An 18,250-nucleotide genomic window follows, 5' to 3' on the forward strand; every position below is an offset into this window, starting at 1 on the left:
AAAGTTACAGCAAATACTTATCACTGATGCATTCTGCTCATTTCTTATGATACACTTGGGGAAATTAAAACATTTTCAATACATTTAGTTGGTTCCTTACTAAAGTCAATAAAAACATGTATATTGTTCAATTCCGTTGTAATGCCTGGATTCCGTTTGGGCCCGAATTATCACACAGTATTTGGACCAGAATGAGGCTCTCCACTACCTGTTGTTCCTGCAGTGATGATTCACCATCTTCATCGAATGTTTTCATAATTTATCTAAAGATAATCGCAAAGAAACCTACCAGTAAACTATGCAAATCAGGGAGCCAAATAAATGTCTCTTTCAGATTCGATAGGCTACACTGACAAGACGAGTCGCTCACTTTAGCGTCAATGTCTGGCAAGTCCCGTCATCCTAGGAAAGGAAACCTGGGAAATCATTTGGTTTACTTGTCCAGATGCGATACCATGGACATAGTGTAACCACGTTGCATGATTTATGAATGGCAAAGGGATATGGGAGATCGACTTTATCCAGTCAATTCGACAGCTTTTATAAACTAGTCAACATTTGTGGTTTAGTTGTCAAAGCACAGTAAATAGCCTACTATGCTCCAAGACTCCGAGGCTAGCTATGTGCAACACATGAATATGCCAGAAATATTAGGCTAAATCGTGGATTTTGACTCATCGTTACCGCTTACATTACAAGGGACATACAAATTCACCAGTATCTTGCTCTCTCCCGTGTATAGATATTCGACTGCAACCAACCCCGGCACACAAAAAGCATACAGGGAGGTGTGATAGACAGCAGACTGCGTTTCTCTGTCATCACTCACTTTGTGACTGACAGGTGTCTATCCTATCAACAGAACGCTAGAAAATGCATGTTCATTCCAGCAGGAGAGGGCTCGACTGACTAGTGAATTGAAACTTTTAAATATAGAGTAGCCTAGTTAATATGAAGTGGAAAATGAATCTGTAATCGGTTGATTAGCCGACAGCCTAGGGTTGGGCAATATGGCCTAAAAATCATATCTACATTTTGTTCAAACTTATGTGCGATTCACGATATGCATTTCAATTTTGTGTATGTTCTCTCTAAATAGGCGTTGTACAATTAAAGGTAAAATACACAGCATTTCAAAGAGTCAGCAATAATCTAATGAATTCAGGGCGTGTGAAGTTATACCTAGGCTAAATATAAGCCTTCCACAACCATAAGACCCACTAATAGTGTATTTATTTCATCCACATATTTTAACCTACTTTGTTGTTGTAATAGTCACAGATCTGGCTTTCAAGTCTGTCTATGAAAATGCCCTTTTTTGTTACACACTTAACTAGAACCATGCATAATGCACATTCACTAATAAATTACTAACTTCTTGTAGCAGGCATTAGGCTATAGAAAATAACACAGGTCTCATCAACAATCTCAAGTCCACATGCTCGTGCTTAGCCAGCTAATCTTTATATTTCAAGTTTAGCCAACTTGGATCTATTTGCTAGCTAACGAGGTTGAACAGTTTAATTGTTACGAGCACACCCTTCTGTCTGTCTCCAACTGCTTGAAAAGCATGTTAGCCTGTCCACTTTGGTCAGATGTTGAAATCAAGTGGCCTACCTTATTTATCAGAATGAGAACGAGTTGCCAATTCCTTATATAAAATGGTGTGTTCTGCTTTATTGCACACTTATAAACAGGCTAGACAGCTTGTATAACAGTCTGGCTAAAATGCTGCTAGCGGTACGTGGTACCCCAATGTCGCGTACGACAACCTGAGCATTCATTTTCCAGAATCAATGTTCATTGATACTCTCGTTTTAGTAGTGTCTGCTCTGCATGCAATTTGAGTAGTTGAGACATAAAAAGGGTATGGTTAGAAAAGTTAACTTCTCTATTACAGTAAACTAATGTCTCAATGTGTTTAGGTGTCCATGTGATCTCTCAACTTGGTTGGCGTGAGAGACAGGGTAGGGGCTTGGTGTGTGTAAACCATAGAGGAAGTGGTGAAGCGAGAGGATTCACGTTCGCTAAAATCTGTCCGAAATAAGCCCAATGCATTTCTATGGGTTTAGTTTGGACCTAAGCTTGTCGCCTGTCTTTCCACCTTTGGGATAAAGACTCACATTGTTAGGGCGGATACAAGCATCTTTTCATTATACACAGATCTCTGGTGAAAATGGGGAGGTGCATACAGCACAGAAGGAGTGAAAGAGATGAGACCAAAAATACAACACGTGAACAAGCAGACATAATGAAAAATAACAAAGTCTTGATTCTTGCGATACAGGCATTTGGAATATTGGGCAAAGACATTCTTTTTAATTAATCAAATCGACATCACCCAGCTCTACGACAGCCGCCGCTAATGGAATATATATCTATATACACACGTGTGTGTGTGTGTGTGTGTGTGTGTGTGTGTGTGTGTGTGTGTGTGTGTGTGTGTGTGTGTATATATATATATATATATATATATATATATATATATATATATATATATATATATATATATATATATATATATATATATATACACACACATCTGTGTGAGAGAGAAAGAGAGACAAGACATCGGTCGATCACCTGTTCTGGGCATCTGTTTTCTCTAACTTCTCCTGCAGCTGGATCCAGTCGATGAGAGCTTTAAAGTCCCGCACATAGTTGTCCAACATCATCAGCACCTCCTAAATAAAGACAAACACCTTTCAGACAGACGGGGGCATCTCAGTGTATCCATCACCAATCACACAAACATCTAGAGGCGTCATGCCGATAGGGGGCGCAGGGGTACTTGCCCACTCAGATTTGTCCAATATTTTTTTTCTCTTCTGTAACACTACTAGCCACTTGTCAATTTTATGAAGTATGCTTTAGCTAGCCCATACAGGTTCCCAATCTCCCAACCTCATAACTAGCCTAGCTACCAAGAAGCCATTTCAGGCTGTTAATCAGGTTATAGTAGCTAGATTAACCATGTTAGCTGGCATGGTTCGTAGGTTTTAGAAAAGCAAGGAATAACTAAATGTACTGAATAAAACTCACATTCTTTAAAATATTTTACCTAGATTTTAGCAAATGCAAAGAAGCATATTTAGTTTCCTTAAAAAAAGAACCACCAGTCAGGAGGATAACGACTGCTCAAGAGGTATGCTTAGATATGCAGAAAAATATACGTTTAATAAAATGTTATATATTTTTTTGCATAGAATTAACAATACGATTATAGCTCTAGATAGCAGGAAAAAGCTGTTTCATGTGTTTGAAAGGGGCCGAGCCCCCCGACCCAGCCATCCTTACGTACCTTGTGTCCCTTAAGATTTTTTAGATGCTTGACGCCCCTGCAATCATCCACATATAATATCAGCACAATGAGAAACTACTTTGTCTTAGAGATTATGATTTGAAATTCAGTTCAGACTGTTCAGTGTGGTCTTGTAATAGGTTAACTTTGGAAACAGCCATAGTGAGGGAGAAGTGGCACAGATCTCTGCACCCTGTGTATTGTCTCTATTTGTGGAGAATCTCAGAGGCTCTATCCAGCTCCAAATCTCACAGCACTCGGGGGCTCCAGTAACCCAAACGCCCTCTGCACCTCTATAACACAGAGGAGTGGGAATCTGGGCCAGGGCCAGGCCCAGTCACAGTCAGTGGAGCACATCTCACCCACACAAACAGGTAAGAGGCCCTTCTATTCAGCCCATGACAAGGGAAGACAAAAACATCTCAGTAAAAATACTTCTCCCCGCACCACTGATCCACCACAAGAGGTGGGGCTGAAATTACCAATGACATTACCAGAGGGGCCAGGACAAATTTAATTGGCTTGTAATCATTTCTTGCACAGGGAGAGTCCGGTGACGCCACCTATTGTCCATCTGATACCTAATCTCACTCTACCCACTGTTCATTTCCCATCCTCTGTGAAGGTGGCTATCAAAATACAACATTTTAAAACTCAGTCAAACTGATAGGCTACATAAGGAGTCATATTTCTTTAATTATTATAGGTCTTCTGACATGGTCAAAAAAACTATAAATCACAATGTATGTGCAATAGCCTACTTGTAAGAGATGAGGTTCATGTTTGTTTATCACAGAGAGGACATAGTGAGTTGTGAAGGCTCGAGCCAGTCCTCTCCTCCGCTCAGCACTCTAGTGAAACCGACAGAAAGGGGACATACTGGCTTGTGAAGACTATAGCCCATCTGTCCCCTCCTCAGCAGTCAGCCCAGGCAGAGCTCTGGTGATTGATGGGGAGTATGGGAGGGAGTGGTAATTGAGAGTAAAGCTTCACAGTGCTTTTAGTTAATAGAGAAGTCAGCTCAGTGAAAGATGTGTCCAGCAGCAGGCCTGCTGATTAGAGCTAGTTAACAGCTCCAGCCAGGCCCTCCGCTGCTGGTTTCATTTGATAATGAAGGCTGCAACAGCTGAGGACAGAGGGACACTGCGTGAAGGCACTGAAAACCATGTTCACGACACAAACCAACACACTTGTCGACAAATACTGCTCACCTAAGTAGAAGTACTTAAGATTTCCTGAGAACTGCATAAAGATTTAAACCTGCTAGAGATCATATGACGCCTGATGAACAGTAAAAACATGGTCATTTCAGTAGCAATGAAATGCTGAAAACATTTATTAGAGTGAAAGTTCATCCAATTTCACTTTTAGTGTCTGACAATATATTGTGTGCCAAATCATGTTTATTTTTGCCTTGAAGCTTCCTCAAAGTCATAATGTATGATGCAGTAGATCCCTTCTACTGTAGCTCTCCTCCCCTGCATGGTAGCGTAGTATGATGTGGCATAAATCAGGGCCCAGATGGAACAAATGGTTTATAAGAAATAACTAATTAGACCTGGGGGCTGTGGGTTAAAGAGATGTGGGCGTTATTAATATACAAGCATAAATCAGATCACTGCATGGTCTGGCTCTCCTGGCTGGGGCTGGAGGGTCCCACACAGGAGAAGCCAGTGATGATGAAGGAAGGGCTGAACTGTATCTGTTGGTCTGTTAGTCTCATTCAAACAACAGAAGCACACAATCAAACTCTCCCCACAGTTCTAAATGTCTAAACTAGTCTATAGGCCTGAGAACAAAGTGATGTCACATCACCAGGCCAGCGCTATGTGCCTGTGGGTGGCAGAGCGCAGTGGGCCTGTTTGTGTTTGTGCGAGAGCACAAAGTGCAGATTTACACCACTCCAGGGGATTGTGGCCGGGTGGTATCAGAGCACTCTGCTTCCCCTCCAGCTAATTCAATCATTTATTAGAGAGTCAGTCAGTCCATTAGGGCCAGGCTGAGGCTGGCTGGGTGGGAGTCGTGGGACTGACGGGGATATGAGCCCAGCCCATTAGACTTCACTGGGGTGAGAACACAACACAGCAGCCAGACTACATCTCACACAGCCCTACTGTCAGCATGGAGACCACAGGCAGGGGCAGTGTGTTCCAGCACTGACCACACGCAGTCACCACAACCATGCTCAGCATAATGCAGCATGGCAGACTCATCAATACAGCAGAGCAGAGCCAGATCAACATGGCAGGACAGCCCTGAAGCAGTATTACACTACTGGCCCTGCCTAGTAAACAAGGGCATTAGTGTGCTGCTGGAGTGACACTCAACAACATACCATGCCATGCCTGGTGTACACCACTGATAACAGTTGAGATTATTTCCAAAACGCTATTTTATTGTATTACCTTTATTTAACTAGGCAAGTCAGTTAAGAACAAATTCTTATTTTCAATGACAGCCTAGGGACAGTTCAGGGGCAGAACGACAGATTTGTACCTTGTCAGCTCGGGGGTTTGAACTTGCAACACTCCAACACTCTAACCACTAGGCTACCCTGCCACCCAAATATCTATACCCACCAATAATTCACATTTGTGTTTTTTCATCAGAAATTATTGCTTATGGGGCTACCTTCATGTGTGTGTAAAATAATATATTTTATTCAGAGATTTTAGATGTGTATGAAAATGTGTTATTTTGCTAAATGCTATATATCCATTGTTTAGCTGGAATGGAATGTTTGTATCCTGTATATATGACTGAGATATGCGGTGGTCTCACCGAGCCATCTTAATATGAATGCACTTACTGTAAGTCGCTTTGGATAAGAGCGTCTGCTAAATGACTCAAATGTCAAATGGAAATATTTTACATATAGATCTCACATTGTATTGAATAATATATATATATATATTTTTTATTGATGTCAAATGTATCATTTGTACATTTCTTTGTAATAAATGTAGTTATTTGTTACGTTTGACTGTAAAACCTAGCAGTACTACTACTTTCTCAGCGTGAGGAGGATATATAGCATTTTGCAAAACAACAACAACGTATGTGTGTCTCTGAAATTAAGCCATCAAGTGATAGATTTTAAACAAATACATTGAACAACCCCATGTCATGATTAGAGAGTGAAAAGACACCAATCTATTTCATTATTTATTTTTGTACTCTTATCAATAAAAGCTCATTTACCAATATTCCTGAAAATGGATGTATAGTGTTTTGGAATGAAACTCAGTTGTAAAGCAGCAACAATTTCATAACAAATCCCAATATCCTTATTGTGTGCTATCAGTAGCCTATCCTTTCAGTTCATATTCATTGTTGCCCCAAACAGAGACTCCGGCATGGCTTCCCTTCCAGTCGGCCAGCCCAACCTCCATTCCAAGCCCACTAGCACAACCCCAGAAAACCACACGCCACAAATCCACACTGTTTACACCATGTCATCAACATCCACCCCCTCCAGCCAGACCCAGGAGAGTGCCTTGTGATAATTCTCTCACCAGCAAGCCTTCAAAGGCCCCTCTGACACTAACCAGAGAACAAGAATGTGAGAGAGGGAGAATCTCTGTTATCAACTCAATATCTCCCTCTAGTGTTGATGAAGTGTGGTGCTCTGCCGTGCCTCCAACTACTTATATTTATCGTCTGTGAGCTTGTTGAGAAGGACCCTGTTGAAGTAGCTAGAGTTAACATATGACAGGAGGTGTTGGGTGACAGTCTGTTGGGTCCCTACCTTGCACTCCACCACACTCTGGTCAGATTCACAGGTGACATAGATCTCGTCCACGGCCCGCCGCAGATTGTCGAAGAGGAAGGCCCAGTATCGTGCTCGCAGGTCCACCTTGCGCGGCTGCCTGGCTTTGGAGGGGCTCTTCTCTGCTCCCTTTTCAAGCAAGGCGCCAGCTGTACTCTTGCTGTCCAGGCCTGCATTCTGTGGAGACAGCAAGAGGGGAGACTTAAGACAAATAATATGATGCAACTACGTCTACAATGCCCTCTAGTGGTAAAGGTGAATAAATAGCAGTGAGCAAACCATTTCACACATCTTTAGTTTTTACTACGTTTTTTTTATAAAAGGGCGGCAAAATTAGAATATGTGGGCTAATATTGGCCTCTATCCTCATTAGTTTAAGAATTGACGATGTGTTATGCACACCTGTTTCTTATTCCTGTGCAGACCAGAGTTGATCCGCTGGTTCCTCAAATGGGTGTTGGTATGAGTTTTGGACTTCCCTGTGAAACATAAAAATAATAACATTTAGTTCTGAAACACACACACATGGCTTTTACATTGATCTGGTCACCCTTCGTTTTGCCAAAGATAGAATATGGCCTGAGGGAGGAACTAAACATAAAAGTGCAGAACCTCACACACACACACACACACACCTTACATAACACAGGCCTGTAACAAAGCCCTGCAAGAGAAAAACGCTCTCTCTCAAGCTGTTCTCTGCCCAACATTCTCAGAGTAGGTAAAAGGTGCTTACTTTGGCAAAATGCCCAAATACTGTAGAAAAACAACCCTGTTACAATGAAAAAGCTGTGAGCAAGAGCAGGTTATTGGTATCACAGATTAAACATCTTTCTTCTTTATTGTAGTTACCCATTGCAGAACCTATCCAGCCGGTTAGGAAATATTCTGCCTTTGTTCATTCAAAGGACTAACTGGGTTATATGATGCATGTTCCTCAGCATAATCAATTGTGTTGTTTAAAAGCGGGCAAACTGATTGTTTTCCATCAATCAATTAAAACAACCCCCACTTTTCTGCCTAGTCAGTGGATGTGAAGCTCATTAAATCCGAGTCATATGGATATTTTTAAACTAATGAAGTGACACACATTATCAGTGTACATCTTGACACCAGTTTAACTTAATAGTTGGAATCACTAATGCAAAGTTGCATACCGTCTCAAATATAGAAATATCAGAGGGCAGGCAATCTCTAATCTATCTAGTGTAGTCGTCTCAGTGAGGGGTAGTATAGATGTGGGGCCAATCGAAAGAACAGCAGAGAGATGAATTCGAGGATGTAATTCTGTTATATTAGATGTTGTATTACAGCTAAGAGCAGTGTCTGGACTTGTGACTTTTCCTCACCCCAATGCCCTCTGATTCATGCACTATAAAAGTAAACTTCAACTTCTGCCACTGGAGGTGAACATTGGAGTTTGCCCATCCAACCAATTGTATACCCACCAAGATAACAAAATATCTGGCAAAAACACTGTGTACATTAAGATAGTCATTAATCTGACATAGTATTGAAAGCCCCATTTTAGCATGTGAGTGTGCCTGTGTGCATTTTGACATCACTGACCTTCCTCCTCTTTGTTCTCTAGAGGAACACTCCAGGCAATGAGATTTCTAGCAGCACGGCCCTCCTCTGCAACAATCTTCCGCACCTTGTCATGGCTGTTTGAGCGCTGAAAGGATGCCTGCAGACAAAATGGGGATCACGTCAAATGGTACCAAATACCAAAAACTAACTACACATGGGCAAGTTTATAACACTGACAAGCTGTTGATAAAAGCTGGTGCTCTGTACGGCAGATGGAAATGTTTATGCAGCAGGGATGGCCTACATATAGAATAGGCTACACTAGAGAATGTGCACAAATGTTTTATGGCCATCTGAGGAGACCTGTCCCAAACTGGACAGATAAAGCATGTGAAGTTTTGAAAAGCACAATGTGGTTCTTCACACCAGCATGTTATGTTATGCTGCTTGGTAACAGGAGGACATGTACACATAAGTCTAGGTTTTAATCAGAATGGGGCATCAAATGCCTTATAATTCATAAATGCAGAGTACTGTGAAATCTCTGAACTCTGGCACCTCATGTGTGGGGGCAGTGTCTCCTGACCTCTCCTGTCTCAGCCTCCAGTATTTATGCTGCAGTAGTTTATGTGTCGGGGGGGCTAGGGTCAGTTTGTTATATCTGGAGTACTTCTCCTGTCCTATTCGGTGTCCTGTGTGAATCTAAGTGTGCGTTCTCTAATTCTCTCCTTCTCTCTTTCTTTCTCTCTCTCGGAGAACCTGAGCCCTAGGACCATGCCCCAGGACTACCTGACATGATGACTCCTTGCTGTCCCCAGTCCACCTGGCCATGCTGCTGCTCCAGTTTCAACTGTTCTGCCTTATTATTATTCGACCATGCTTTGTCATTTATGAACATTTGAACATCTTGGCCATGTTCTGTTATAATCTCCACCCGGCACAGCCAAAAGAGAACTGGCCATCCCACATATGCTCTCTCTAATTCTCTCTTTCTTTCTCTCTCTCGGAGGACCTGAGCCCTAGGACCATGCCCCAGGAATACCTGACATGATGACTCCTTGCTGTCCCCAGTCCACCTGACTGTGCTGCTGCTCTAGTTTCAACTGTTCTGCCTTATTATTATTCGACCATGCTGGTCATTTATGAACATTTGAACATCTTGGCCATGTTCTGTTATAATCTCCACCCGGCACAGCCAGAAGAGGACTGGCCACCCCACATAGCCTGGTTCCTCTCTAGGTTTCTTCCTAGGTTTTGGCCTTTCTAGGGAGTTTTTCCTAGCCACCGTGCTTCTACACCTGCATTGCTTGCTGTTTGGGGTTTTAGGCTGGGTTTCTGTACAGCACTTTGAGATATCAGCTGATGTACGAAGGGCTATATAAATAAATTTGATTTGATGTGACATTGAGTTAGTCATGCCAAAAATCTCTTGTTCACTCCTAGCTTGCTCTCGCCCTCTCTCGCACTCACACACACACGAATGCATGTGCACACACACAAACACACACACATACAAACAAATATGCACAGACAGACAAGCACACACACATCACACACAGCATGGTCTAGAGGATCCCATGCATGAATACCAAAAGAAAATCTGCTTTATAAGCAGTGAGTCCCACTTTGCAATGCCAATTAAAGACGGCTGTTTCCATCTATTGAGAAAGCCTGGCATCTAGGTTTATGTTCTCCATAACCACAAAATAGTTTTTTTGACACTAGCTAGGTTTCCATCCAATTGATGACAGATTTTCATGCAAATATTCAAAAATCCGCATAAAGAAAATATTTACATTTTTCCACCAGTGGAGTGTTTCCACCAAACTGACTTCTTGCGGATAAAAATCTGTGCGTCAAATCAAATTTTACTGGTCGCATACACGTTTAGCAGATGTTATTGCGGGTGTAGCGAAATGCTTACATTCCCAGCGCCAACAGTGAAAATTATACAAATCTAAAAGTAACTTCTATTGCCAATATGTAAAAATCGTTTACATAAAGCCAACAACAAAAAACGTTGCAACCAACAGGTAGAAAATATCATGAGGAATATAAATATCCTATAAATCACATTGGCTGTGCATGCCCTGTCTGCAAGGAACTTGAAACATTGTATAAAGTATTGTATTAACTTGGTCCAGCCTGAAGCTAGTGCTAGTAAACTTGCAACATTGTATAACATATTCTGGGTCCTCAGAGTTTCCCAGGTCAGTGAGCTCTGGCAGACAGACTCAGCTGTAGGGATAAGAAGTAAATCAGGTAGGCCTATTTTATTTTGTTTCCACCGGATCAGAGCATGACATTTCACCTTTCATGCTGAGTGGTACTCGGAAGGGAGAGAGCTGTAAAGATTTTTTTAAATAGGCTATGTTGAGGAACTATTGTCATTCTCAATGGATGTAAAAACAGACTTTGTTTACTTGCTGTTCGAGACGAAGGAAAAATTACTTTGAGAAGCTCCACAGTGAGTTAAGACAATCATAAATCGGAGGGCCTGTTGTCCGGGCGTCTGGCAGTCTCTATGGGGGTGCCACAGGGTTACATTCTCAGGCCGACTCTCTTCTCTGTATACATCAATGATGTCGCTCTTGCTGCTGGTCATTCTCTGATCCACCTCTATGCAGACGACACCATTCTGCATACCTCTGGCCCTTCTTTGGACACTGTGTTAACTAACCTCCAGACGAGCTTCAATGCCATACAAATCTCCATCTGTGGCCTCCAACTGCTCTTAAATGCAAGAAAAACTAAATGCATGCTCTTCAATCAATCGCTGCCCGCACCTGCCCGCATCACTACTCTGGATGGTTCTGACTTAGAATATGTGGACAACTACAAATACCTAGGTGTCTGGTTAGACTGTAAACTCTCCTACCAGATTGGGGATGTATAAAATGTATGTAAACTCTCCTTCCATATAATGGGATGTATAGACTGTCACGTAGAGTAAGCCAGAAGACTACCCTGAAAAACCTAACCTCTATCAAATAAAAAGATGGCAGAGCCACAAAAGTACTTCTGTGCAAGGGTGTTTATTTACATAGTGAATCCGGAAGAGAAACAACAGTACTGCCATCAAAAGTATACATGATGGGACAGCTAAAAACAATGCTGCCCCATCAACAGCTCAATCCAAAATGGTCACCCCTTTGAACTGCGAGAGGCGCTCCTTTTGTAGGGGAAGCCCCTCCCATCAGGACATACCAAACACTAATTAATGAAGCCATTACCATCATCAAAGCCTACATTTTCCACTCAGCTAAACATTAATTATATACATTGCGCCTTTGTAATCCATTTCTCATGATACAATATAACACATTTACAAAATCCCATCACTACTGACATGGTGTCCTCCAATATGCCCATTCACATGAACGAGCCAATAGGGACAGTCACTACAAAGCCAGCTCGGTTGCCATAGCTCTGGTCCTTATCCCAGCATACCCGGAAGCTACAGAGACGGAGAAGAGGAACAGAACCAAACAAACAGCGCGCTCATCCATAACATTGATAAGTACAATAAATGTTGCTTAACTTAAACATGAATGCTTGTCTGTATATTGTTTATACCATAACAAACTGTTACTAAACGGGAGGTAAGAATAAAGTTTGTAATGTATGTACTAAGATAGCGAAGTTAACTTGTGTCGACACAAGTTAACGTCGCAGGGAGGGGAAGATGAGTGTGTGTGTGTTAGTATACCAAACACTGCCCGCGGCCAGTGATTGACTTTTCCGTCACAGACATTATGGCCAGTATACATAGTATATCTGAAGACTACATAGGATAAAACAGTACATGTAAAGCAATTGTTGAATAGGACGGACTTGACTAGAATACAGTATATACACATGAAATGGGTTAAACAGTATGTAAACGTTATTAAAGTGAACAGTTTTCCATGTCTATGCAGTAGCCTCTAAGGTGCAGGGATGAGTAAAAGGGTGGTAGCCAGCTCGTGACAGCGACTAAGGTCAGACCAAGATTATTATTATTTTTTTTTTAATTGCAGCTGCAGAGTTTTACAAACAGCCCATTACTCAAATATTGTTGCTTTAAAATCAGTGCACCCAAGAGCACTCTCTCGCAGTCTTTTTCACTCCAATTCAATTAGCATCCAAATAGATAATCCTGTTCTCGATGTATACAGTGCATTCGGAAAGTATTCAGAACCCTTGATTTCTCCCACATTGTTACGTCACAGCCTTATTCTAAAATAGATTAAATCGTTTCCCCCCCTCAATCTACACAAAATACCCCATAATGACAAAGCAAAAACAGGTTTAGAAATCTTTGCAAATGTATTAATAACTGAAATATTACATTTACATAAGTATTCAGACCCTTTACTCAGTACTTTGTTGAAGCACCTTTGGCAGAGATTATAGCCTCGAGTCTTCTTGGGTATGACGCTACAAGCTTGGTACACCTGTATTTGGGGAGTTTCTGCCATTCTTCTCTGCAGATCCTGTCAAGCTCCATCAGGTTGGATGGGGAGCGTCGTTGCGTTCCACAGCTATTTTTCAGGTCTCTCCAGATTGTGTTCAATCGGGTTCAAGTCCGGGCTCTGGCTGAGCCACTCAAGGACATTCAGTCTCTTGGCTGTGTGCTTAGGGTCGTTGTCCTGTTGGAAGGTGAACCTTCACCCCAGTCTGTACTTTGCGCTGTTCATCTTTCCCTCGATCCTGACTAGTCACCCAGTCCCTGCCGCTGAAAAACATCCCCACAGCATGATGCTGCCACCACCATGCTTCACCGTAGGGATGGTGCCAGGTTTCCTCCATATGTGACGCTTGGCATTCAGATCAAAAAGTTCAGTCAGACCAGGGAATCTTGTTTCTCATGGTCAGAGTCTTTAGGTGCCTTTTGGCAAACTCCAAGAGGACTGTCATGTGCCTTTAACTGAGGAGTGGCTTCCATCTGGTCACTCTACCATAAAGGCCTGATTGGTGGAGTGCTGCAGAAATGGTTGTCCTTCTGGAAGGTTCTCCTATCTCCACAGAGGAACTCTGGAGCTCTGTCAAGAGTGACCATTGCGTTATTGGTGACCTCCTTGACCAAGGCCCTTCTCCCCCGATTGCTCGGTTTGGCCGGGCGGCCAGCTCTAGGAAGACTCTTGGTGGTTTCTAACTTCTTCCATTTAAGAATAAATGGAGGCCACTGTGTTCTTGGGAACCTTCAATGCTGCAGACATTTTTTGGTACCCTTCCCTAGATACATGCTGTCACAATGCTGTCTCGGAGTTCTACGGACAATTCCTTGGACCCTCATTGCTTGGTTCTTGCTCTGACATGCACTGTCAACTGTGGGACCTTATATAGACAGGTGTGTGCCTTTCCAAATCATGTCCAATCAATTGAATTTACCACAGGCGTACTCCAGTTGTAGAAACATCTCAAAGATGATCAATGGAACCAGAGCTCAGCAGAGCTCAATTTCGAGCCTCATAGGAAAAGGTCTGAAACGTAATTAACATAAATTAATTGTAATACATTTTTCAAAAAATGTCTAAAAACATGTTTTCGGTTTGTCATTATGGGGAAGTGTGTGTCGATTAATGAGAACAAAAAAAGCGGTCTGAATACCTTCTGAATGCACTGTATGTATTGGATAACAGCACAATTGTTTGGGCTTTTTTGGGCATGGGCTCATTAAAAATGTCTAATGTAGGGCTCATCAGGCTCAGGTCGTGTCAGGCTTGAATTTTCGATCAAAGCTCTAATCAAATCCAGACATAGCATTATAAAGCATATAAATAGGCCTATCCACAGTTTGGTTTGTTTTAATCGTCACAGTGGGAACAACATCTATACACTTCCTGATGAATTCAGTCACTGTGTCAGTATATACGTCAATGTTATTATCAGAGGCAACCCGGAACATGTCCCAGTCCACGTGTTCAAAACAATCTTGAAGTGTGGATTCCGATTGGTCACACCAGCGTTGAATAGTCTTTAGTATGGGTAATTCCTGTTTGAGTTTCTGCCTTTAGGAAAGAAGGAGCAAAATGGAGTCGTGATCTGATTTGCCAAAGGGAGGTTGGGGGGAGGGCCTTGTAGCCATCCCGGAAGGGAGAGTAACATTATTCAAGAGTTTTTGAAGCACAAGTACTGCAGGCGATGTGTTGATAAAACTTTGGTAGAGTTATCCTCAGATTTGCTTTAAAGTCTCCAGCTATAATAAATGTGGCCTCATGATATGCAGTTTCCATTTTGTACAAGGTGTCATTTCCTTGAGAGCTGTCATGGTATCAGCTTGAGGGGGCATATACACGGACGGCTGTGACGAAAACCGAAGAAAATTCTCTAGGGAGGCAATTTGGCCATCATTTGATTGTGAGGTATTCTAGATCGTGTGAACAAAAGGACTTGAGTTCCTGTACTTTACCACAATCCCACCATTAGTAGTTAATCATGAAACATAGACCTCTGCCTTTCTTCTTCCCGGAGAGCTATTCATTCACAAAAAAATGTACTCTCACTTAAATTTTCATGTACCGAATACAAATCTAATGTTCAATGTGTTTCCATCGCATTTTCATCAGAAGAATAAGGATCAAAACTGCATAAAAGTTATTGGGTGAAGTTTAGTTGCAGAGGTTAAAACTTCTTAGGGATCAAATCCCTTTAGCGGGATCGATTTGACAACATCTGGTGAAATTGCAGAGCGCCAAATTCAAATTAAATGAATTTGAATGAAATCTATTGAAAAACTTCAAAGAAATAGTTTCAACAGCATTGACGGTATTGAAAAACCATCTCGTGGTCATTTCCAAATACCCGGTATACCACCCAAGCCTACACTCCTTGCTTTCATTTGAGACCCAATTTGACATGCTTCTATGTTGGTGCTCATGGGTCCTTTTAGATGGAAATGCCCAGCTTCATTCTCTTACCAGAAAAGCATAGGAAGCAAAGGACAATAGGATCAAGCACCAACATCCCTAGGCTGCACATCAAACAGAGTAGCCAAATCCCACTGCAATTAACAAATAGCAAGCTACGTTACCATCATAGCAAATGCGTCGCCCAGCTGACAGTAAATATTAACACCGTTTCATGGGATTGGCAGCCATCTTATCACAGATGACTCTTGACATGAAGGGAAGCCTATCTTGACTGACTCCTAGCTGTACAGCATGAGGTAGGCAAGGCTTATGGAAAGGCTCTCCTGATCCACTTAATCAGCTGATGGCACCTGCCACCTGGCCTTGACTATGGTAGACAGTGCAGGTTGTTTATTTCAGCACTTCTCCATTTAAAATGGAGAATACACAGTCTTGTTATGCAACTCGGTCACAGACAGCCTCTACATGCACACAGGAAAGAGCTTGGGGTAGTTTTAAAAGAGTTACCCTTTTAAAAAGCAGGTTTACAAACAGACACATGCAGAACGAGGGGGGAGTGAAGAGAGAGAAAGAAAGATGGCTAAAAAAATACATACAGAATAGAAGTAGAGTCTGTATGCAGGTTCCTCGTCCTTATCCACCCCTGACATATTTTTGCAGCCCACTTCAGCCAACCTGTTTCCCCAGCATTGCCACTTGTGATAGGTGACATCATCATCTGACAGCAGGATCAAAATAGACCGTGTGTAGCTAGCACTTCTATAGCAACTTGCCCAGCTGTGTCAACTTCACCACAAATGGTGATTGAGACAGCCAGGTGCTTAGTGGGCTGTCAATCCTTTCTGCTCCGTTTGTAATCAGGGCTGAGCTTGGAGCACTGTGCTGAGCTAGCATCCAGCCCCTGGGCCTGTGCTGCAGACCACTGCTGCTGCTGTCCGTCTGCCTTCCTGCCACTCACCCGGGTCTCCTCTCCTTTCCTCTGCACTGCTTCCTGTGTTTACAGCTCCTCTCATCTCACAGGCCTGCCCCTCAGCACCCGTCCTCCACTGCCAGAAATGAGTGTAGCTGCAGGCTCAAGGAGTGTGCTAATGTAAGCCTGCATTAGCCAGAGAGGCTGAGGCTAAGCAGCATCCGATTGGACTTGGCAGTGGATGAATCATACAAGGCTGGAGGAAAGCACAAACCCACATGGTCCGCCTGCAATGAATCATACAAGGCTGAAGGACAAACAAACCCACATGGGCCACCTGCAACTTTGTGCCAAATGAGTAAGAGTCTCAAAATAAGCTTTGCTACGAGCAAATGAGGTACAGTGCCTTGCGAAAGTATTCGGCCCCCTTGAACTTTGCGACCTTTTTCCACATGCTCCTTGGGATGTTTAAAGCTTGGGAAATCTTTTTGTATCCAAATCCGGCTTTAAACTTCTTCACAACAGTATCTCGGACCTGCCTGGTGTGTTCCTTGTTCTTCATGATGCTCTCTGCGCTTTTAACGGACCTCTGAGACTATCACAGTGCAGGTGCATTTATACGGAGACTTGATTACACACAGGTGGATTGTATTTATCATCATTAGTCATTTAGGTCAACATTGGATCATTCAGAGATCCTCACTGAACTTCTGAAGAGAGTTTGCTGCACTGAAAGTAAAGGGGCTGAATAATTTTGCACGCCCAATTTTTCCGTTTTTGATTTGTTAAAAAAGTTTGAAATATCCAATAAATGTCGTTCCACTTCATGATTGTGTCCCACTTGTTGTTGATTCTTCACAAAAAAATACAGTTTTATATCTTTATGTTTGAAGCCTGAAATGTGGCAAAAGGTCGCAAAGTTCAAGGGGGCCGAATACTTTCGCAAGGCACTGTATGCAGCAAGATATTTAGTGTGAGCAGGGATTCTTATAGAAAACAATGCAATGCCTAAAAAAATGGCTGAACAGGATCTATTAAGAATTTTGACTTTATGTCGGAGCAATAACCCGAGCACAACCATCTTTAGAAAGTACATCCACAGCTCCAGTGAAATACGTTTTTTCCTAATGACTGACATAACACTACAGAGTGAAGTATTTTACTGTTTTAATTTTATCAACTGGCATATTATGTCAGCACATGGTGACAAAGCATTGCAAAAAAAATTTGAATGTCGGACAAAATCTATGGAGCCAAACAGCTGCAAAAAGGTTGAACACACATATCGTTAGGATCGTAAGAAAAGCCATGTGTGAAACCTGAAATGTAAAATGTGAAATTTCATCTATGAACATTCAAACACCATGTTACGATAACGGAATAACATTTTAGGCTTGAAACAATAGTGTGTCGCAATTCTGAAGTACATTAATACCTTTCAGAGTTTTGGCAGGTTCATCTCACCCCAAAATGTTTTTTTTGTATATATATACTATTAAATCTCACATTTCACATTCATAAAATAAAGTTTTTTTTAATATTTTTATTTCACCTTTATTTAACCAGGTAGGCTAGTTGAGAACAAGTTCTCATTTGCAACTGCGACCTGGCCAAGATAAGGCATAGCAGTGTGAACAGACAACACAGAGTTACACATGGAGTAAACAATTAACAATTAAGTCAATAACACAGTAGAAAAAAGGGGAGTCTATATATACATTGTGTGCAAAAGGCATGAGAAGGTAGGCAAATAATTACAATTATGCAGATTAACACTGGAGTGATAAATGATCAGATGGTTATGTACAGGTAGAGATATTGGTGTGCAAAAGAGCAGAAAAATAAATAAATAAAAACAGTATGGGGATGAGGTAGGTGAAAATGGG

The 18,250-nt window shown here is 42.0% G+C and overlaps 1 protein-coding gene across 5 annotated transcripts in view; it reads right to left on the reverse strand.

The window, feature by feature from the left end:
- scaper (S-phase cyclin A-associated protein in the ER) overlaps positions 1-18,250 on the reverse strand; it is a 116,099-nt gene that overhangs the window by 79,513 nt on the left and 18,336 nt on the right. For 3 of the 5 annotated variants that reach the window (XM_021571194.2, XM_021571178.2, XM_021571170.2), the window contains exons 2-5: positions 8,640-8,757; positions 7,473-7,549; positions 7,050-7,247; positions 2,584-2,684 (exon numbers count right to left, since the gene is read on the reverse strand). In XM_021571194.2, coding sequence (XP_021426869.2) covers positions 2,584-2,684; positions 7,050-7,247; positions 7,473-7,549; positions 8,640-8,757 — 494 coding nt within the window. Of the gene's footprint in view, positions 1-2,583; positions 2,685-7,049; positions 7,248-7,472; positions 7,550-8,639; positions 8,758-16,050; positions 16,180-18,250 lie in introns of those variants that run through there. The other 2 variants (XM_021571203.2, XM_021571186.2) reach the window with 1 other exon arrangement.

The sequence above is a fragment of the Oncorhynchus mykiss genome, chromosome 2 (assembly GCF_013265735.2).
Source record: "Oncorhynchus mykiss isolate Arlee chromosome 2, USDA_OmykA_1.1, whole genome shotgun sequence".
NCBI lineage: Eukaryota > Metazoa > Chordata > Actinopteri > Salmoniformes > Salmonidae > Oncorhynchus > Oncorhynchus mykiss.